The sequence below is a fragment of the Etheostoma spectabile genome, chromosome 10 (genome assembly GCF_008692095.1).
Source record: "Etheostoma spectabile isolate EspeVRDwgs_2016 chromosome 10, UIUC_Espe_1.0, whole genome shotgun sequence".
Lineage (NCBI taxonomy): Eukaryota > Metazoa > Chordata > Actinopteri > Perciformes > Percidae > Etheostoma > Etheostoma spectabile.
In genome coordinates this window covers 1,765,135-1,788,518 of record NC_045742.1, presented here as the reverse complement: position 1 = coordinate 1,788,518, position 23,384 = coordinate 1,765,135, and the positions used below count along the sequence as shown (strand labels likewise).

General features: G+C 43.1%; 2 protein-coding genes and 1 long non-coding RNA gene across 4 annotated transcripts in view; 1 reads left to right on the top strand and 2 right to left on the bottom strand.

The window, feature by feature from the left end:
• hdx (highly divergent homeobox) overlaps positions 1-9,019 on the bottom strand; it is a 10,465-nt gene extending 1,446 nt beyond the window's left edge. Inside the window, exons 1-10 of one of the 2 annotated variants that reach the window (XM_032527963.1) lie at positions 8,780-9,019; positions 7,090-7,251; positions 6,661-6,807; positions 5,222-6,415; positions 4,704-4,760; positions 4,380-4,526; positions 2,482-2,680; positions 2,321-2,400; positions 1,420-1,524; positions 1,131-1,253 (exon numbers count right to left, since the gene is read on the bottom strand). In XM_032527963.1, coding sequence (XP_032383854.1) covers positions 1,131-1,253; positions 1,420-1,524; positions 2,321-2,400; positions 2,482-2,680; positions 4,380-4,526; positions 4,704-4,760; positions 5,222-6,415; positions 6,661-6,807; positions 7,090-7,155 — 2,118 coding nt within the window. In that variant the 5' untranslated portion in view covers positions 7,156-7,251; positions 8,780-9,019. The remainder of the gene's footprint in view (positions 1-1,130; positions 1,254-1,419; positions 1,525-2,320; positions 2,401-2,481; positions 2,681-4,379; positions 4,527-4,703; positions 4,761-5,221; positions 6,416-6,660; positions 6,808-7,089; positions 7,252-8,779) is intronic. The other variant, XM_032527964.1, reaches the window with a different exon arrangement.
• Positions 1-23,384, bottom strand: part of LOC116696805 (uncharacterized) — a 451,372-nt gene that overhangs the window by 46,668 nt on the left and 381,320 nt on the right. The gene's annotated exons all lie outside the window — the stretch shown is intronic.
• The window catches only part of LOC116696791 (connector enhancer of kinase suppressor of ras 2), a 69,846-nt gene continuing 58,035 nt past the window's right edge, over positions 11,574-23,384 (top strand). Inside the window, 1 exon segment of the mRNA XM_032527962.1 lies at positions 11,574-12,074. Within this exon segment, the coding sequence (XP_032383853.1) occupies positions 12,011-12,074 (64 nt within the window). The 5' untranslated portion in view covers positions 11,574-12,010.

The following is a 23,384-nucleotide window of genomic DNA, read 5'->3' as shown; positions in this document are numbered from 1 at the left end:
CCTTAGTGGTCCCTAAACTGTATCTGAAGTCTCTTTTATATAGACCTTAGTGGTCCCTAATACTGTATCTAAGTCTCTTTTATATAGACCTTAGTGGTCCCCAATACTGTCTGAAGTCTCTTTTTATAGACCTTAGGTCCCCTATGTATGAAGTCTCTTTATGTAGACCTTGTGGTCCCCTAATCTGATCTAAGTCTCTTTATATAGACCTTAGTGGTCCCCTAATACTGTATCTGAAGTCTCTTTTATTAGACCTTAGTGGTCCCCTAATACTGTATCGAAGTCTCTTTATATAGACCTTAGTGGTCCCCTAATACTGGATCTGAAGTCTCTTATATAGACCTTAGTGGTCCCTAATACTGGATCTGAAGTCTCTTTATATAGACCTTAGTGGTCCCCTAATACTGTATCTGAACTCTGTTTTTATAGACCTTAGTGGTCCCCTAATACTGGATCTGAAGTCTCTTTCCCAAATTCAGTATTGGTGCAGAATTCCAGCCACTAGAGCCGTCCACAATGAGCTTTCCTTAGTATGTGTCATTCCTGAATCTGTAGCTTTTGAGGGGGGGGGCAAGTTAAAAACATCATAAAGTGAAATATTCATGCCATTGGACCTTTTTTAAGAATTTTTATTCAAAATGCATTTCTATAGTATCATGTTTGTTTTTAAAATATTTGAGATTCCATCTGCGTACCACCAGAGGGAACTCGCGTACCACTTGGGGGGGGGGGGGGGGGGGAATCACCATATCCCTCCCGATACAATATCATCACGATACTTTGCCACGATACGATATTCTTGCGATTTTAAACATATTGCAATATTCTGCGATATAATGATATATATTACCTTATTTTCCAACTTCTAGTCTATATAAAAGAGACTTCAGATCCAGTATTAGGGGACCACTAAGGTCTATCTAAAAGCATCCAAAACGCACCATATCATGGGATATTTAAACGTGATTTAAAAGAAGTATTTTGTGTATTACATGTAATATTTTTTGCTCCGATATCAGCGTGCTAGTGGTACTTAGAGATTCTAATATTTGTTGAAGTGGTCCGTGGTGTGAACCGTTTGAGAACCACTGTTGTAATGGAACTGGTCCGTGTGGAGACGGTGCATGTACCTGCTGTCTGTCCAGGTCCTTGTTCCTCACAGCGCTGAGCAGGCTCGTCGTGAAGCTTACGAGCTTGTCGTATCTTTGTTTTTGGTTCTCTAGCTCATTCTCTAAGAACTGCACTTCCTCGTGCTGAAAACACAAGTGGCAACAGGTCAAATCACTGCTTGAGGCCTGATCTTTTTTTTAATTCAACAGTGGACAGACTAGCGTGAAGGACTCAGTGTGAAGAAAGGTTAGTAATAGAGCCGTCAGTTTAAGCGTGGTCACTCTGTCCCAGTCTGGCGTGTGTCTTCACCTTGAATTCCAACATGCTCTGCATTTGCTCTAGGTCTGAAGCCACCAATTCACCATCATCGTTGTCATACTCGTCTTCCTCGTCCTCATCAATGACTTCAATCTTCTGTTAAAAAAACAACAACATAGAGATTAGATCAAATTATCATGACACATGTACGTCTTATGGTGACTTTTATCTGCTATGGATTTCATTTATGTTCTGTTTTTGTATTTTACTGTATTATGTAAATCACTTTGCGACATGTGCGCACAAAGTGGGCTTTAATTTGTTTTTTTACTTCTGAGTTAAAAAAATACAATTCAACTTATATAAACAGTATGTGTATATATTTTCTTGTTCATAGATTGAATTGGTGACTGTTTTTGTATATTGTATGTAATAGTGCTGTAATGATGATGCTACAATATCTCACATCACATGGTGGGATGCGGCACCAGGCATGATGGGAAAAGGTTAAAGTGAAAAAAAGTAATGTTTGCAACACGGCTTTATGCTCCCATAATTTAATATAAAAGGCAACATTTCGACCCCACTGGGTCTTCAGTCTTCTTTTGCCTTAAGAAGACCCAGTAGGATCAAAGCGTTGCCTTTTTGTATTAAATTATGGGAGCATAAAGCAGTGTTGCGGACATGACATTTTTCACTTTGGTACTGTTCATTTGTCCTGCACCTGCCAGAAGGTGGGATGTGCACACAATTTCTTTTATAAATGATGGGAAAATGTGCCACGTTAATATACAGCTGCACAGCTGGTGTTGTTGTTAACATGAACTTACATGTTTTGGTAGAATAAATGACTTCTGATCCACTTTTATGAACACTATCCCTACCAGCACCCATTTCTAAGTGGCTACATTTAATAAGGCTGTACTGTAATATCAAAGGAATAATCAAGTACCACATTATCGGTCAGTGGAGCAGCAATGGGCACATCTATTCCGTCTTCTTCGTCTCTGTGTTGTGAGTCAATGGTGCCATCTAGAAGGCAGAAGACTGCATGAATGCTGGGATGCCCAGTTTATACAGGTGTTAGTATGTGCATGGTATCAGCAGGCTAACCTTCAGACAGGCAGAGGGATCCCTCATCATTCAAGTCATCTCCGAGTTCAGGCGTTCTGAGCCCCTCCTCGTCGGGGCTCAGGGCCACTGGGGATTCGTTTCCTGGGGATGAGGTCGAGAATACGGCAGGCCCACCTTTAGGTGGAGGGATTTCAATACCCATCAGACGGTACTTCCTCCGTCTGTTACTGATCCATGTCTGCCAATCAGAAAGGACAAAACACACAACACAGAATGTGTCACAGATGTGGAGGGAAAATGCTAAACTAAACTTCAAGGATATCAATCTGCTTTTCTAAACAGTGTCCATTGTGATGAATGTCACGGTTAAGTCAGGAATAAAAGTACCAATAAGTATACATGTTAGGAGTTTCAGATATCAGATGTGCATGTAATTACATAAGATATGTAGCAGGCGGGGTGCGGGTTAAATAAGTCAGGGATGTTCTGTGTTACTTAAGCAGCATGGAGCGGCACAAAGAGACATTGTGCTAACCGTAGTCTATATCCACGACATTCCACTTCTGGGATTGCTCTCCTTCATTGTCCCTCTGATGTCCATTTTTGGATGTCCGTCCCCTTCCTCTGTCTATGTGTTGGTGTTCTAACCTCTGGTGGATTTCTGAGGACTATGGTTACCTGGTTCTCAGATCTCTGCAGGGTAAATCCAGACAGCTAGCTAGACTATCTGTCCAATCTGAGGACTATGGTTACCTGGTCCTCAGATCTCTGCAGGGTAAATCCAGACAGCTAGCTAGACTATCTGTCCAATCTGAGGACTATGGTTACCTGGTCCTCAGATCTCTGCAGGGTAAATCCAGACAGCTAGCTAGACTATCTGTCCAATCTGAGGACTCTGGTTACCTGGTCCTCAGATCTCTGCAGGGTAAATCCAGACAGCTAGCTAGACTATCTGTCCAATCTGAGGAATATGGTTACCTGGTCCTCAGATCTCTGCAGGGTAAATCCACCCTCCTCCGCAGCGCTGTGGAGGAAGGTGTGGCAGACTACACTAACAGCAACCGGACTCCACGCTCCGCTGACCAGGAGTGCAAAATGAGGATAATAAATCTGTCAGTTTATCAGGGACACACAGATGTTGGATATTTTCTATTTTTGCACTTTCATCATGGCTCTTTCTTTGTGGTGAGTAGGCTACGTTTGGAATTTCTGTTTGCACCGTTTATCGCCTATTTTCTGTTAAGGGAACATGTGTTAATCTGTGTCCATATGACAGCTTTGTTGGCTGTGTCAGCCACTATGGATGTTTTTCAATAAACAAAAAACATTCATGAACTCTGTATAGCATATGACAGCATATGTATCCCGTGAATATCTGACTAGTCGTCGACTTTTGGGGAGCAGTTGACGACACTAAACTACACTATTCGTTAATGCCCTAACACATGTACCACATTTAGCCCAAACTAAATTGGTTTAAAGTAGCTGTTTAATTATTGTAATTGCCAAAGACTATCCTGATACTGGCATGCTGTTTCTCTACACAGAACATTTTTTCTTCTTTGCATAAATATCCCAGAGAGTGAGATGGCAGTGGCTCATGTGTGTGTCAGGACTGAGAGACTATATTTAGATCATCAGCATTCCTACTGTGGCCCTGATATTTAACTGCGTGACTTTTATACAACTTTGACTAGGAAAGTTTGAAATCCTCTGTGACCTAAACAAGTTGCTCTTTCTTTTCTTTTAGCTCTGCAAAGTTCAGACAAGTCAAATAGCCTTGTTTTCACTAAATCTCATAGACAAGGGGCCAGGCAACGTGAATAAGGCTCACAGCTCTCTTTTCTGGATACTGTAGGAGGGACCCATACATTTCTCTGTGTTACACTGGGAATATACAGTACAAAACTCATGTTTAACGCTGGTGAGTTGGTTACCTTGACTATTTCAGTGTCAACATTGAGTTGGTTTGCTGCAGCAGTGATCTTTTCCCTGCAGACTGAGCCCAGGCTGGTCATGCCTCGGTCCCAGTAGCGCTTCAGTTGGATGAGATCCCCATCACTGAACTGGGTCCGATCCTGCAGCTGAAAACACAAACCTGTGTTGAACTGCAGAACAATTACGTTGATGACAACATTAGCGTAAATGTGCAATAACCATACAGTGAATCTGGTACCTTAAAATGTTTATCTTCCCTATACAACTGTAAATATAATGCATATTCAAAGTTTTGTGTTTAAAGTGACAACAAGAGTACTAACTGTTCTCTTTCTGGAGTTGCTGATAACCCAGGGGGCAGCAGACACACCAATGGACATCTACACACAGAGACAGACACACAATCACGTTAAGTTTTCAAATCACGTTGAAGTAGGGCCGGGTAACGTGATACACTGACGTTAACGGTTTCCTTAGCGATTTTGCATACCAGTTGAATAAAATACAGTTGAACAGAAAAAGACAACATTATATATCAGCTTATTTACACCACTGTGATGCACACTGTAGTCAAGCCTCTCAAAATTCTACAACACACGTGAGCCCCGCCTCTACGGCTGGTAGACAGCCAATCAACAGCATTATCAGATCTTGGTAGTAGAATGCTTCATGCTTATTGGCTCACTGACGCTGATGAGATTTACACCTTAGGTATTTGAATGACGAGCTATTTTTGAATACTATGGAGGTAAGATTGTTGGGTCTGTGCCTAAGAAGTATTGAATCCGGAACCCTGCCATACTTTGAAGGAAAGCAGCAACGGCACAAGAACCTCCCCTACCTGCGTGCTGGATTCCCCTGTAAGTGAGGTCTGTGCTGTGACGGAGTAGCTGCCCTGAAGAGTTGTGTTGCCGTGGAGCAGTGCGGGTCTGGAGCTGGTCGTAAGGGGGGTGTGGCTTCCTCTCACCACAGACACTTCAGCCCCGGTTGGGCTAGTCGACGTCTGCTCCCTATGGATGTGTGTCTGAGCGGCCATGTTTGCCAGCTCCTCTTCCCTTTGCCACTCATCTTCTTCATCTCCAGTTTCCATGGCGATGGAGAAGTTATGACTGGCGTCCTGAGGATGGGACGCCAGCCTGTGACTTTCCTGGCTTTTCTGAGTGGACACATGGCTCAGCCTAAGCCTGTTCCCCTCGCCTCTTTCTGACAAGGTGAAGACCTGCTGGATGCGAGGTGTCTGCTCAGAGGGGGGACCAGAGTTTTGTACTGGAAGGGAGACCCAAGTCTTCTGAGGGGCAGGTGGTTGAGGTTGGGGGTTGGAGTGAGGTCTGGGCTGAGGCTGTGTTTGGGACTGGGAGGAAGAGGACCAGGGGCGAGTTTGCGCTGTACCGTACTGCCTGGTCCAGCTGTGAGGTACTACCCCTGCTCCTGCACTTACCACTGCATCCCCGAGGGATACAGTCCCCCCCTTCCTGACTGCAGTGTTGACTAAAGGCCCTGAGGCAGATGCGATGGGTGGGAGGTTTTGAGAGCGTGAGAGCAGCTTGGTGTGGAGGGGTGAGGAGGTGGAGCTGATCCGGCTCTGCAGGGCCCGGTTGATCAGAGACGAGGACGCGTGTGCAGAAAGCTCAGAGTCTGACTGAGATGGGGGGGCTGTGGGCCGTGGTCGGGAGCAAGGGACGGAGTTGAGGGAGTAAATCCCGGTCAGTATGACGTCATTGTTGTTGTTGTTGTTGTTGTTGCTTCCGCTGCTGTGGGGAGAGGAAGAGGAAGGGGAGGAAGATGTTGACGAGAAAGAAGGGAAGGACGAGGATGGGGGGAGAAGGTGCACACGATTCTGGATGTTCCGCGCTGCAGCCAGTTCAGCAGGAAGCAGTGCCCCTGCCGCCAGGCTGTGATTGGACAGTGGACCTGTGGCCAACGAGTGACTGGAGAGCAGTCCCCCGGCGAGCCCGTGACTGGATAAGGAATGAGACATGCCTCCGTTCTGTTCTACCTTGGAGGCGAGCTTACGTCTTTTGTTGCCAACCCACGTCTGCGGGGAGAAGAGCAATCAGCTCAGTAACATCACTTAAAAAAACATTCTGCAATACACTACAGGGACTAATTCAGCAAAGTGAGGAAAATAATTCATGACTCTGCATTAGACGAAGAGCTCAGAGGGAAGACTCCCTGTCTCAAATGCTTGCCATCACAATGGTGCAACACACAAGTCATAGCCAATAGTTCTGCTTCCCTTTTGCTCATACACAAAGACAAAAGCACATTGTATGGGCCTACCCGGACCACGCTGAAGTCCAGTTTGGCCTCCTGAGCGCATTGCAGTATTAGCTGGAAGCAAGCCTTGCTCTGATTGGTCATCCCATTATCATAGTAACGTTCCAAGATCCTCTGCTGTTCATTGGTGAACACTGACCGCAGGTTCATCTGAGACAATCACAAAGATAACCCCCCCCCCCAAAAAAAAATGTTGTAATACATCAGAACTCACTTGAGCTTACTGACAGATTGTAGTAGATGATTGGGTTAAAGAGATAAAGCATGTAGTGCAATTTCCTTTCTTTGGTTTATGGACTGCATTATGACATTATTCTATCCCCTGGAAATATCAGTCTCAAGATGACAACTGCAGCAGTCCCTGCATTTTATTTGTCAATTTGTCAGATTTCAAGCAATTGCCATTATATTTGTATTACTTGATATACTCACAGTCTGCAGGCCACGTCTCTGTGACCACGCATCCATTCTGTAACTGGAGGGGAACGGGGCAGCCATGCAGATCACAGCAAAACCTCCATGTTTCTACATTAGCACAATCTTGATGGTACCCATGGTGTCTCAGTGTACCTGGCACACTAAAGGGTAATGTGGCTGAGGAGAAAGCAAAGCAGACAGCGCTGTGCTTTAGAGTGGGGATAAAAAGAGCATGACAAAATCCTAACCACATCCATGTCATTATAGGGGGTGGCAGTAGCTTAGTCCGTAGGAATAGAGAACCGGAGGGTCGCAGGTTCAGGTCCCCGTATGGACCAAAGTACGGAGTGTGGCTTGGTAGCTGGAGAGATCAAGGCACCGTACCCCCTAACTGCTCAGGGCGCTGGTCCAGCACTGGCAGCCCCCCCCCCCCCCCCCCCCCCCCCCCCCCCCCCCCCAACTCTGACATCTCTCCATTAGTGCATGAATAGGTCCTGAGCATGTGTGTGTATTTCAGGCCTGTGTGTAGTGATTCCTAACAAAACAGAGTGTAAATTGTAACAATAAACAGTAAAAAAAATCCATAAAAAAAAATTACGAGCACAATTCTGTACTACTAATAATAATAAAAGATCTAATCAGTTTCAACAAATTGTAGACAACCACTTAACGTTTTGTCATATAATACATATACACATTTTGAAAAAGTCACATCAAGCATTGTGTAAATGTGGTTTAAATATAAAACACACTGTCAATCAAAGTATAATAAGCTGTGACAAGCCACTGTGTAGCATCAATAACACGATCAATCAAGCTAATATGTTGTCCCTAGCAAGTCTATTCATCAACCGAAACCCATTTAAACGTGTGCCTTTGGAGACATAACTATACACGTATTAATTACAAGTTAATACATCTTGCTTTTTCGGCAAAAGCAATACTGTGTTACACATTAGCTAGCTAGCTAGCTAGCTTTTATTATTCAAATAGCCACACAAACAGGCGTATTAACGAATGGGGTCCGGTGTTGTGAAGACGAGTTTCAAAGTTAACGTGTTTTATGGACACGGAAAGAGAACGAGGGAGGAAGAAAGGAGCAGCAACGAGCCCGGTTAAAGTAATAACACTCGGACTATCAGACAGCTGAGAAAAACCAGGTGACTAAGTTTGAAATACAGTTGTGAAGAGGTTTTGATAAAGACAGTGAATGTCACATACGGGAATGTCGTGCGACCAATAAGCATCCAGCTGCTTTATTTTGGCAGGCTGACTGCGCATGGCTACAGTCTGGGAACATTACGGAGAGAATTAGCAAACAAATTGTGGGCTCGTCAGATTAGAATGCCACCAAAAGTAACAGCCTGGGGATTCAGAAACCCAATTTTCCACACAGGAAGCACATGCCATAACTTTACGACAGCGAGCCACACTGTAAACAGACCGGGTAAGCGCCGCATCCCCACAACGGCCATAGAAACAGGTTAGCTAGCTTACAGGCCCGAGCGGCCATGTCAGCCAGCCGACGTTAGCTAGCATTAGCATAGCTTGCCCCATGGATAGCTATAGCTAAACTTTTCCTTCAAATCTGTGATTTCCCGACCCTGGCATGGTCATTCTCGCTGACCCTGGCTTCCAGCCGAAACGAACATAAACGAGTCGGGGTTCCCTGAAGTGTAAAAAGTGAAATCACTTTCCTACTTACCATTTTTGATGTCAAAATCAGACGAACGGTCAAATTCAGCAGATTTTTTCACCGTCCCCTTTGCGAGACAATGAAATCAGAACGTCCGATCATCAATTCTAATCATGATTGTGACGTGTTTGCAGACAGGAGCCAATGGGAGCCCATGATCATCGCTGTGACATTCGGAAAGGGCTGAAAACTGAGCCCCGTGGTCCCGCCCACCATTGACTTTGTTCGGTGGGTTGCTGGAGGAGAAGGAGGAGGAGGAGGAGGAGGACGCAGACATGGAAGCAGCCGAAACTTTGGATGGTAACGGGGTTGTGTCCTCATCACCTGAACATGTCAGAGTATCATTTTGAAGGGTTATTAGTTTAGTTTGCTACTAAAACTGCTTGAATGTACAGTAGGTGCTGCAAACGGAAGGGTTTCATTGACTGGTTCACTGCAGGCTGCAAAGCACTGTTGAATCAGACAGCAAATGCGTTTTTAGATTTCTATATTTAACCTTTTATTAATTATTAGACTTCACATAGGTTGCATATGATTGATAGTTTTTTGTATTTCAAAATTTTGAAGTTGTGTAAATGTTAAAATTTTAACCCTAACCCCATTTTTGGCCCACATTTACATTTTATATATATATATATATATTTACACATTAATGCATTAGTTACAATTAATGCATATATCTATGGTCATGCAAACGTTATTTAGATTTGATCCATTCATCCATCCATCTTTGTCCACTCATCCGGTGTCGGGTTGGGGGGGCAGCAGCTCCAGCAGGGGACCCCAAACTTCCCTTTCCCGAGCCACATCAACCAGCTCTGACTGGGGGATCCCGAGGCGTTCCCAGGCCAGGTTGGAGATATAATCCCTCCACCTAGTCCTGGGTCTTCCCCGAGGCCTCCTCCCAGCTGGACGTGCCTGGAACACCTCCCTAGGGGGGCCCCCAGGAGGCATCCTTACCAGATGCCCGAACCACCTCAACTGGCTCCTTTTGACGTGAAGGAGCAGCGGCTCTACTCCGACCCCCCCACGGATGACTGAGCTTCTCACCCTATCTGTAAGGGAGATGTCAGCCACCCTCCTGAAGAAACCCTTTTTTTTTCTTGTACCCTGGATCTCATTCTTTCAGTCATGACCCAACCTTTGACCCAGGATTTTTCTTTGTAATCAAATGACCGGGATAAACAGCATTACATATCATTTAGTTACATTTCTAAACATCTCTTCATCATTAAAAAGGCTATACTGCACCTTCAGCTAGTAATCCTATTCTCCAGTCTGATATCTTATTGGCATTTCAGCTGCGGTACGGCAAACAATATCAGGGAGAGAGACAGAAAGACCCAGAGCCTGTATGAAGAATTTGTCGACAGCAGTCCAAGCCATTAGGCAAATGGGGCAATAAATGTGCTCTCCTGTGAACCAGGTCGAAGAAAACATTGTCCCTTAAGAGGTACCTTGCCAAAAACATAAACACAACCACTAACGGCCATACATTTTCATTTGAAGGACTTCACAAGACATTATTGTAACTTTGTAGAGCCTCCCTATCTGTCACACTACAGCTACATATCATTCTGCACTTTGAAACTAATTTGTCTTTTTTGTCAGTTCTGTGTAACAGAAATAAAGTAAGTTAATCTAGAATCACTGTGTTTTGTGATATGTTCCTAGTGTGTGTGTGTGTGTGTGTGTGTGTGTGTGTGTGTGTGTGTGTGTGTGTGTGTGTTTTGTGTGTGTGTGTGCGTGCGTTGCGTGCGTGCGTTGCGTGCGTGCGCACTTCCTTTTTTATAGGGGCTCCATATTGATTCTCTCCAGATTCTAATCACAATTAAGTGCACAGGGAAGTATACAGGCGTACATGTCCTCAGTGATAGAACACTATGCTGCACTATACAATACAGGCTGTACCACCATTACACAAATCTATCTATCATCTATCTATCTATCCATGTAATATATATATAGTGTGTATATATTAGTGTGTATATTTTTGTTTTGGTTGTTTTGTATGTGTAAGCACATTGTGAGCAACGATGCTCCAAAGAAAAATTCCTCGTATGTTTCCTCATACCTGGCAAAAATCTGATTCTGATCTATCTATCAATCTATCTTTCTATCTATCTATCTATCTATCTATCTATCTATCAATCTATCTTTCTTTCTATCTATCTATCTATCTATCTATCTATCTATCTATCTATCTATGCCTGTTTGACCTATACCTACCTACCTTTACTTTCTACCTCTCCCTATGTATAAAGTGTGTGTGTGTGTGTGTGTGTGTGTGTGCGTGTGTGTGTGTGGTGAGGGGATGCTGCTTTAATCCATGACGTCACCTGTGTCCCAGGTGCGCACCAGGGGGCGCTGCTCCTCACAGCTGAGCCCATGCACCGAGCTGATTTGCTCATCCACAGATGCTAAACTAAACTTAAACAGCTGACATAAAGGCATTGCCTTGCCCTGTGATGTCGCACGCGCTGCCGTACGGCACAAATAACCTCCAGGTGACAACAATTTACCAAGGAAAGACTAATGATGACATTATTCCCTTCACCTTGTGACAATAAAATATATATTTCTGTAATATTCCAGGTGCTTATGGTATGTCTGTGATACTCAAAAGAATCTACTGCACTTCATATGATTCATGGTGTTTTCTCATACATTTCATTAAAGGGGTGCATAAGTAATTTGTCCATACATCCCTTCTTTCTCTGTCCCTATGTTTGCGCGCGCGCGCGTGTGTGTGTGTGTGTGTGAGAGGCAGGGAGGGAGTTAGACAGAGATCCTCCCTATATGGTGTGCGTTGCACCATTCCCTGGTCTGTGTTATGAGTGGTGGCCCTTGTGATGCTGCAGCGAGGCGGGCGGGAGGAAAAGAGGAGAGAGGAGGGGTCGCTCCATCCCCTCGCGCCCACCGAATCCACTTCTCACAGCGCGCGGGCTGCTGGCGGGAAGGCACGAGGAAGAGAGAGAGAGCGAGAGTTGAGGGAACGAGAAGGAGGGAGGGAAAGGAGAGAGCGTGTGCGTGTCTCCGTGTGTGCGCGTGGATTGCACCACCGCATCCCGTTCACCGTTTCTGCAGGCGGCCATGCTCTGATGGAGAGAATAAAACTAACAAAGCTTTCTTTTCCCTCAGATGTCTCCACAGCCGTGTCATTCCAGATGTGACTGACAAGTCGTTTTATGTCGCCCGCATTGAGTCCTGTGCTGTTCATCTCGGAGAGACTGTGACACAATGGCTTTGGTTATGGAACCTATAAGTAAATGGACACCAAAGCAAGTGCTGGACTGGATGAAAGGTAAATTTGGATTGCATCAGTAGTTCATGTTCATGCTGCTTATGGGTGGAATGATGAGAATGATGATGAGGGTTAGGATGGTGGTGGTGGTGGTGGTGGTGGTGAGCAGCAGCGGAGGGCCACTCTGTTTGCATGTGTGTGCTCCTTATCCAAACCTGCAGGCTGACGTGTGATTTTAGCAGCTGGAACTGTAGTGGGAGACTGATTAAAGTCCCTAAAGTAGAAGGGATGCGTTTGAGCCAGGGCAGTGAAATGGATGTCCCCAAGAAGCAGGGAGTGGAGGCTCAGCATTCTGTCATCTCGCTTGCTTGAGAGCCAAGCCTATAGGCTGCTGCTGCTGCTGCTGCTGCTGCTGCTGCTGCTGCTGCTGCTGCCTCCATCAGCAGCACCATCAATGAATGTGGACTATATGTCATCTGCTCTTTCACTCACCGCCACACATGCTCTAGGCCCCGATTCTATCTCGTTCTATGTGTGTGTCTACGTGCGTGTGCGCGCGTTTGATTAATGTAGTTAGCTGCATGCATTCCGCCCCCCCCCCCCCCCCCCCCCCGCGCGCGCTCCCCTCCTCCCCCCCCACCACCTAAAGGCCAGCCGTACAGTCAGTTTTTCAGCACCGTGGACAGCGCAATGCCGCCTGCCTTATAAGGCAAACGCACCGATCACGCTGGCTTTTCTTTTTCTGTTGCTCGCTTTGCTGGCGCGAGGTATGTCCTTTCAAACAGACACCATGGATGAGTGTGTACACGCGCGCATGTATTCGTGTGTGTGTGTGTGTGGTAGGAGCTATTCTCACACACTTTGCTCAGACACAGAGCTGTGAGAAAAACTGTGGTAGGCCTAACGACAGACAATTAAAATGGGGAGGGAGGGTGTCCGCAATCCCTTACTTAAGACAATGACTTAATCACTTACTTCTGTGTGATGACTCAAACCTACAATGCAATGCTCATAGACACTTGTGATTGTGTGATTGTGTGTTGCATTAACAACACATACAGAGGGATTTGTATGTGTTTTCTCACGTGTGTTTTTTAAGACTGATATAGTTCCTTTGCATTATGGTAAAGCCCTGATGTCTGAGATTAGAAGTCAAGGTGGTTGTGAGACCCTCAGGGGACATGGCGAGGGAGTATTTAGGATGCGTTACGTTGAGTGATTACGATAATGGCCCTGGTTTTATAATTGCTCTCCTCAGCCACAGTGAGCAGCCAGTGGAGTTCCTCTGATCCGTGGAGTGTTTACTGGCAGAAGTGAAATTTGATTGAAGATTAGATCAGTAACAGGCCAAATGTTGGTCTTAGTATACTGTAGTTCTTTTGATGCTACACATGTCAGTTACACAGGTGTAACTTACTTACGGACATGTTTGGCCTCAGGATATGGAAAAGTATGATAGTAAGTGATCATTTATTGCCAAATGTGGAGCACATGCCGCTAGTTTAGGGCAAGTAAGTCAAGTTATGATTGAGTCGGTACCAAAAAACCATGTGCTAAAACAAAATCCTGCATGTGGCAGTGATTTGCATTCCACCCACGTAAAAACCAATGCTTCCTCTTCCCCTTACAGACTCCAGAAATGCTAGCTTTGAGCAATAAGAAAAGTTGTATGTGAAGACTGGATATGAAAACATAACAAGTGGATACAGATGTTGTAGGAGGTGCTGGGTTTTGTCAGTTATTTCATTTACCTTACTCTCATATTGTGATCACTAGGAAATCACCACATTTGGAAGTGAATGTTTCTATATCATTTTCAGCTTGGAATGGCCAGTGGAAAGCCAGAACATGGAGATGTTAGTGAGGGATTCAACGTTCCTAGAACCCGTATTTTCTTGTGTTCCGACTGGACCAATTTGGGGGTTCTTGAGTTCCTCTGACCACAGTTCCTGTAACTCTTTTAGCTCCTACTTCAGGGCAGCAGGGTCTTTTCCCCTTTCGGCATAGTGGTGGTTAGATGGCTGTGTAACAATAACAGAGGGTCAGTTCCTATGGTTACTTGGCCAGTGTGACTACAAATGGCATAGCGGGTTTTGTTAGTAGAACTGTTTAGAAGTGGACTGCTCCTTTAACCCTCCTGTTGTCCTCGGGTCAAAGTTGACCCGTTTACAAATACTTTCTATATCAGAACTATGACAAAAAAATAACCCCAAAACGGAAAAATCTACAGAAACATCTTCTTCTAGAGCGCTCAAAGAAAATGACCAAATAAATCAGAAAAAGTGATTTAAATCAAAAACATCGCCAAAGGTGACAAAAACTTGTTTAAACCTTGTGTTGTCTTCCCATCAACCTTGAAAAAACAACAACACTATTATCTTACACTATTATGCTTTTTCCGACATTTTGTCACTTTTTCAATGTTTTGGGTGTTTTTTTTAATGTTTTTTCCAAAGTTATTTGATATTTCCAATGTTGACATTTTCAACGCTTATTTTGAAGGCTCCTTTTTTGGGATAAAAATACGGAAAAACAGGTCAAATTTGACCCGAGGACAACATGAGGGTTAAAAAAGTGATCAAAAAGATTGGAAAAAGGGAAAAAAAAACCATCTGAATAAAAAACTTCTCAAAAAATTGAACAAAAATACAAATAGAAAAACACCCTGAAAGTGAGCAAAACGTTGGATAAAATCAACAAAAACCTTGAGAAAAGTGTGGAATTTTTTTTTGAAATTGCAGAAAAACACAAAGTTGCGTGGTTGACGGGTTAACTCCGTTCCTGTAACTACTTGGTCAGAAAGAAGCTATGGTTTCAACCTACAAACTGAATCTGGAGAAGAAAAAGATTATTTTATTATTTGTCACCCATGCTATTATTTGCAGAATTCAGCTAATCTATTGCACTCAAACAACCTCGTAGGTTTGTGATCAGTAAAATGTAGACCAAGAAAAATGTACACGATTGCACCAGTCGTCTTGGGGGTAAATTGTTTCATCTCAGTTACTGGTCCACTCTTGGTGTCCTCGTGTGTGTTCTGTGAAAATGAGTCTCCTGGCCTCTTCCACCTCTCACTGATTCCTTTTTATAGACGTTCGACATCATCTCCCAGTGTTGTCCCTGTTCTTATGAAGCCTCCTCCTTTTTCCTGCGGGGCTTCAAGCCTAGACCCTCAGTGGCAGGCTTATGCTCAGATCTTATTTTCTTATGAATAAAGTAAAAGGCGAAAGGCTAGTATTAATCTGTGCGCTTACAGGGGCTTCACTGTGGCCTCTTTTTCTGGAAGCTTTTCATCGCTCTCACGCTGATCTGAGGAGTCTTGTGCACTTTTTAGGGAGCAGTGAGACTGAGACTTTCTTTAAGAAGTATTGTAGTGATTTCTCTAGCTTACCATAAGAGAAAAAAGTTGTTGAAGTATTCATATTTAAATGTACACCGATATAAGACACAAAGGTGCTGATAGCAAACACCTACAACTTTTAGACCAATGGCAATTTATATTATTGCTCTATGGAATGTTGGCTATAATTGTCCTTAGTTTCATAGATTCTATACTCATTTTTTTTTTAGCATTATTATTGTATCGCACTGTAAAAACACTCAATCACAAGTATGGGATATTACTACTGATGCATTAATGGATCAGTTAGCTGGTTTATTGCTGAGCTAATTGTAGCCACTTGATGTACTGCTGGGTAATTAAGTAAGTTATATTTTATAAGATAATTAGGCCTACATGTTTGTCTTTGTAAAGAATTAGTCTGTAAAGAAACTAGTGACCGTCAAACAAATCTTCTGGTGTAGAAAGTTAAATGTTTTTTCCATGAAATGTTGGGAAGTTGAAGAAATAAGTGATACATGTAAATAATTATAATACAGTTCATTATAAGTTAAGTACAGGACTTATGTACTAAATTACATTCCAGCAGTGTTATTTGTAAGTAAAGCTTTTCTTCATATAGATCGTTCCACCTTTGAGATCATTTTGCATAAAAGTTGGCCGTGTGAGATCATCAACCTGGACTTGGAGATTTCAAATGATAAAGACAGGATAAGCTTTTACGAGCTTTGTCCGAGAAGGGATACTCTGCAATCCTAACGAGAAAACCTGAGACATCTAGCTAAGCAATAACCGCTGCTTAGCTAGATGTCTCAGGTTTTCTCGTTAGGATTGCAGAGTATCTGTAGAAGGCCGGCTCCAGCAGCAGAACACTGGTGAGGCTCACAGAAAGATGACTCATCAGCGTTTGTTTTGATTTGAACACCCACACCGGAGGAGTTTCCTCTGTGTGTGTGTGTGTGTGTGTGTGCGCGAGGGGTATGTATCTGCTGGGGTGTGTGCAGACGCAATTGATGTATAAAGTATGACGCGTTAGGATGTGTGCTTTAACGTGTTAGGCAGCGAAGAAAAATGGACTTTCTTCTCAGCTCTCGGTGCTGTGTGTATCTCATCAGATCACCCTGTGCTTTCAGGCGCACAGTATCAGCAGCCTGCTGATGCATACAGTGGCAGGAAAATGAATAAGGCAGCTCACTTATCCTGCTCTTTTCCTCTTTAAGTGCTGATTTATTGGAACAAAAAAATCTAAAAATAAAGGTGATGTGTGATATTCCAGACTGAGATGATGTGATGTACAAATATAGATGGATTTAAACGCGTGCATGTATAGCAATGGCACAAAAGGGACGGCAGGAAATGCTTTGTACCTCTGTTGAAAGAATCCCCTTGATGTTGTTTGGTCGTTTGAGTGTCCTGGGGTGTCGAGAGCCATGTTTACTACCATTCCATACTGTGTCCCCTGATTTAGTCTCCCGCTGACATGGTAAAGAAGTCTGTGTTGGAAAACACGCTTCCCCTGGCTCTGACTGTGTGCTTGTTGTATTTTCAGCTGCATTAAAGATTAAAGAGCTTGCCTTATTATGAGGAAACACACTCTCTCTCTCTCTCACACACACACACACACACACACACACACACACACACACACACACACACACACACACAGGAATTGATTTTCATACACAAAAGAAATGCAGAGATGCATGCGCTGCATATGGATGCATATAGATTCAGGCACTCGAAGGAATACACATGCTCACTGAAATATATGGTATTTATGTATGTTTGGATGCACACTGACACACAGGCATAGGCACACAACTCTGGAGCAGCAGCTTTAAGTGGGGCATCGGTAGTCATGGAAACCAGATCTGATCGTGTCAGAGTCACAGCACATGTCATAAGATGGGGAACCAGCAACGAACACAGATGCCCGATCTACATCCTGCAAGCCTCGAACACACGTTTAGACACATAGTGAGGCTCATACACACGCTGCACCACACACACACACACACACACACACACACACACACACACACACACACACAAGCTTCCCCTCCTGTTGTATGGCCCTGAGCAATGAGAGAGCAGAGACAAGCATTCAGAAATGGGGAGGCGCAAAGCAAAATGAAAGAAAGGCTGAGGAGCCTAAGAGAGGGGAGGAAATGAGGGAGTGTGCAAGGGGAAGGGTGGGCATGAGGGAGAAAGAGGGGGAGAGCACAGAAGCGATGGCAGAGCGGTGCGGAGAATGGGAGGATGGAGTCGGCATCATATCAAAGCACCCGCTCTATCCCGGGCGCTCGGACAGAGGAGCCTGTGTGTGTGTGTGTGTGTGTGTGTGTGTGTGTGTGTTTGTGGGTTGCTTTTGCACCTGTTGTTCCGGGGGCTGCAGTTTTACAACCACATATATTAACTTTGGGGTCAGGACCCCACACGAGATGACATGATATACAGATACTGAAGATTTCTGGGTATGGCAAGTAATTGTGTGATGATTCAAATTTACATGACAACTCAATTGCTGGGTTTACAAGCCTGCAAATGTTGAGAAAGCCTGACTTAAAAGATTAAACTACATTTGGGCTTTTATCCTTTTATAGTTGCCAGGATGAGGATCTGGAGTTATGTCAGCTTAGCTGTCAACTTTACTGCAAAGCAGGTTTGTCTGTTTAAGCTTAGACCAACAGCTGGTTCTTACACGATGTTTCAGAATCTTTAAAAAATCACGTTGTGGGATCAGCTTTTATGGCATCATGGCTCTTGAGTTATTCTGGACTTCGGTGGTAGTTATTGTGTTCTGACAAATACTGCCACTTTCTTAAAGGTCCAGTCTGTAACGTGTGTAGTTCATTACCAAAATCGATGTCGTCCGTTCACAAACGTGTCCTTTTTCATGAATATTTACCACCACTCTCAATTCCAAGTATTCCTTTTAGCTTGAAATTTTAGATTTGCATTAGCATGATCTGGGGTAGACGCTCCATATTCATGCTCCATCTTGAAACACGTTAGCCCATAAGGGACACACAGGACATACTGCTCCGCCTTTCGCATTTTTTTCGCTGTCACATGATAATCTCACAGGTGCTGCTGATGCTGCTAACGGCTATTGTCGCTTCCTGGGCTCGGCAAGTGTGAAGAAGAAAACATGGAGGACTACAGAAGCCTCTTTAAAAAAGAAAAAGCACTACAACCTTGATTCGAAGTCATGCATTACCTCTTTTTTCTAGCTTTCTTTTTCTCTCCACCAACATCTGAGAAACATATTTCTTTAGCAGCTGAATGCTACGCTTTCTTTAACAGCTAGTTTCTAACGTTGTCTGTTAGTCGTTTGGTGCTTTGCGGCTAGCATCGGAGCTTTTTCTCGGAACCAGCTGCTCGATGCGCTTGGGAACGTCGCTGATGAGAGCCGTGAGACTGAATCAAAACAGCAACGTTGCATTCGTAAAAACCTAAACTATGAGTTGAAAATGTTCCATAGAAGTGAGGGGATCTTCAGAGTGTCTGTGGGCATATCACTTCGACATTTGATCGTCATTTGATCCCTTGTTTACAAAAAAATATTTAGTAGAGCAGCTTTAAAGGAGATTTCCGGTCGATTTCAACATGTAGCTCTGTTTTTTTTTAAATGTGGAGGTCTGTCAATAGCGAGAACAACCAAACCAATCGGTGCTGCCTACACTGAGTTTTCCTCCTGCTAGAGTTAGCACCCAACAGGCTTAAACAGGGCAAGTTTTAAACGTGTTTTTAGGCTCTAAACATGTTCAAAATGTCATTAAAAGTGCCCCCCCATGTGCAGTTATTCATTCCAAGTGATCACAGTGAATCTGACTGCAGTAGATGTGACAGAAAAGCATTAAACATGAATCCAGTTAATCCATGCCTCTGTTTATTTCCTGTTTTCCGGTGAAGTCCATTAACACAACTTTTATGCCTTTCTGTCACATCTACTGCAGTCAGCAGTATGCTGCACATGGGGAGGCACTTTTATTGACATTTTGAACATGTTTAGAGGCTAAAAACATGTTTAAAACTTGCCCTGTTTAAGCCTGTTGGGTGCTAACTCTAGCAGGAAGATAAAGTGGTGTAGGCAGCACCAACTGTTTTCATTTTTCTTTCTACTGACAGTACTGCAAATAAAAAAACCAAAACAGAGTTACATGTTGAAATCGACCGGAATAACCCTTTAATGTCAACATGTGAGCATATTAAAGCGCCCATAATCTGCTCATTTTCAGGTTCATAATTGTATTTAGAGGTTGTACCAGATTAGATTTGCATGGTTTCCTTTTCAAAAAACACCATATTTTGTTCTTCAGATTCTCGGAGGTGGGTTAGGTCCTCAGAGTCCAGCTCTATCTCTGAACTCCTTGCAGCTTCCTGGTTGACCCTGTTTTCTGTCGTCGCCGTGTTCCTTCAGATTGCCTCTTGACACCTGCTAGCTGGATTTCAGAGACGAGGCTGCGGGTGCACTTGAAAGCTTGTATACCGGGGAGCTAAAATGCCACGGTCTTAAGAATATTCTGTCATGATGTAATGAATATTTCACAGTAGGAATATTTTTAGTTTTCCTCCCACTCAAAGCACTTACTCCAGCTGGAAGCTCACAGATGGGGGGGGTCTTAGGCGACGGGACAGGAGTCTTTTCTGCCTGCCACCGCGCTTAGCCCAGGCTCCACTCTGACCCTTACATGATCTCAAAGGAATACACAGGTTTGACTAATTTCACTTGATGTTGATGGCCAAACAGTAAAGTAACTGCTGTGAGAGAGCTTTTCAGTTCGAGCCATATTCATCTGTAAATGCAATTTATTTTTTTATTGTGGCTTTCAGTCAGTGTGTGGAACACATATCTAGGCTGTGTGTATACACTGTAACAAATTTCTGTAATTTCTACAGCTAAATTTTACAGTAACTTCTTGTTTTGTCATTTTACAATGTTTTGCTGTATATTGCAATGCATTATGGGTCAAAACACTATTACATAGTTGACAGCTTTTTTCCATAATAAATTACAGGCATTTGCGCTTGACTGTAAATGATAAATTACAGGTACAGTTATTTACTGTTGAATGCGTTGCACGAGGCAGTTGCTTACACAAGACCATTTGATGGCGGATTGCAGAGAACAACCAGCCACATTGCCACTCCACTCAGCCACAATACGTAGTATACTATAATAGCCTAATTATTAGATTGTGGTTTAACTGGTTAATGCTGGTTGAAATAACCTAAATTGACCGTGTTTCAGTCTAGTGCAGGCCCTACGATAAAGTTCACTCATGCTAGCGTTAGCTAACATTAGCTGGAGACTTTTCAGAAGGAAGCAATCCCAGCGAACAGTTTAATGCTAGTTAAGGAAAGTATAGTGGGTGTAATGTTAGCGTTAACGGTTTACCCTTTCTATTTATTCATTTTGAACTAAGCGTGGTAGTAGACTTCAAAGTCTGTGTTGTAACGTCAATGTTAACGTCACGCAGGCATGCAGCAGCACTGTGCTACAGGACGGTCGGGCGCCACGGGATCGGGTCTTTGGTAAGTAACGTTAGCCTAACGTCACAATGTTTTATTTAGCTATATGTGACTGTCTGACTGTACATTTCTTTATCGTTCTAGCTAACACTAGCTAATTGAAGTCAACTTTAGTGAAAAAAGCCAGCTAGCTAGCTTAACCGTATGCATTAGCCGCTTCGCCTCAGATCGGCTGCAGGTGGCCCATTAACGTTGATACAAAACCCGATGGTTTGAAAAAATTGCCTCATTGAAGCGAAAGCCCATTGTTCGATTTAACAGGTTATTACTAAATTATAATAACGTTTGACTTTGCACGACCCCTGAAAAAGACCTTTTAATTTCGGTTGATATTTAACTTAACAACTCTTCTATGAACCAAGTTAGAGTCCGACATAGGCTGGCTCCGTTTAAAACATTCGTCATTATGTTAATGATAGTCTGGGTGAAAAAAGGCTTGAGAAATTCGAATGAAAACGGGATGTGAGGCACCCAGGAGTCTTCCCTTAACGACATGGCCACTTTTTGATAACCCAGATGCAGTTTATGTCATGCAGTGCACATGTGTTTTTTCACCTGTAATAAAAGGGTGTATTTAAATATTTCAGCAGAATGGGTCCCTAAACAGCCTTGGTGGTGCATAAATTTAGTCTAACTAGAAAACTGATGAATTGCAAACGTTTTTGGCAACAATGAAATAATTCATTTTCTATAGGTATCTCAAGTCTTGGTGCTCAATTCTTGAGTTGTCAATAAGGGTTAAATTTAACATCAAATCTGTGTAACAAATTATGTCAACCCAAACATAGCTGTAACAACTTATTATTTAAAGCAAGAAAACACGGCAATAAATTATATGGCCATGGTGTGTATAAGGTTATACACTCTCAATAGGCGCCTAACACACTGTTTATTTACAGTTATATTCCAACATAACGTGTGTTTTTCAACTTTGTATTGTTAGCCTACTACAGGGAGGAAACATCCTAACAGAGCGCCATCGCTGCACAGTACTCAACAACTACATGGCTGAAGACGATTTTCAGGTAAAAACATTAATGCGATTATGCCTGAATGTTATGTTCTGTGGCATTTCTAAATGTGACAGTTTGGGTGTGGTATGAACACTAGTCTTCAGGGTTTGTTTATAAATTAATGGCACATAGTGGTTAGTTAATTAAAGCTGTTTTGTGTTTCTTTGTTTTTTTATGTTTAGGTGAATTGCTGACAGCAACCGTTTGGATGCTGAGCATCGAGGGTCCGGTGGATGGGCCTCCACATCCCAACTTCGTGGCTGGGATGGCAGCTTTGTTTTCGAGCTACTACATCTTTATATGGTGTACCAGGAGCAAGCCTCTGCACACTGAATTCATTCAAAGGTAACTATGTGCTTGAAGTAGAATGCGGTTGATCATTATTTTGTAGAGTTGTTATTATGAGTAACAGAGATTTTATTGCTTTAAGTGTACTTAAGTCAATCCCTTTAAAATGTTTTTGAGTTTATAAAAAGGGTAAGTTAGCAGTTATTTCCCTAAATGCTTAAAATCATTGCAGAACCAATTCTATTTATAGTAATGGCGTTCATTCTGAGAGCTGTTAAACTGTTTATTGTTTTTCAAACATTGACAATAAGATCATTTGATTGTACATTTTGAAAAGTATTTCTGAATTGAGGTAAACTGAGCATTGTAGTGAATAACTACAACTTGTTCTTTTTTTATTGCAGTCACAAGAAATCTGAAAGTTCATTTTACAGTTATGCATGATTGTCTATGCCCACCCTGCCCCAACCTTACCCACTACTCAAAGCAAACTTACAAAAACGGATCTGTAAACATCTTATACATACACCACCCGCATGCATGTACACATATACACACCCACATACAGATTAGCACACTGGATGTATTTGTATCCTGTAGAGCAGTTTAGGCACTTTTCATCAAGTTTATTTGCATGTGATTTTGTGATTTCAGATGCTTCATCGGACTGAACCCTTCAAGTGGAACCAAGTCAACAACGGCGTTGATCCAAAAGAGAAAAGAGGAACTGCATTAACCCTTGCGTCTCCTCCCTACTCGACGGGAGGTAGGGGGAGAGGGAGACGTCAAAAAATGACAAAAAGTAACACAGATGGTTCCTCAAAATGCCCTCCAAGATTCAGTTCACTAGTTAAACATGGAGCACACCAAACAGACTTGAGTCACCAACCTCGCCGGACTGTCCGATGGTCGATTATCGGGTTGGTTGTATATGGTCATAATGAGCTCTTAAGAAAAATAGAAGTTACCTTCTTAAAACATACAGTATTGTTACACTGTGTTGCATTTTAATAATAAAATGTCATGTCATTTTTGCATCTCGGACTCTGGTTTGTTTTTACAGTTAAAGAGAATCTAATGCGATGGTTTTTGAATTAAAAGCAAGCCTGGTCTTATTTAAAACACTTAACAGGCATCAGCAAAGCTGCACATGTAAAAAACTAAATTAACTGTATATTCTTTTTACAACAACGT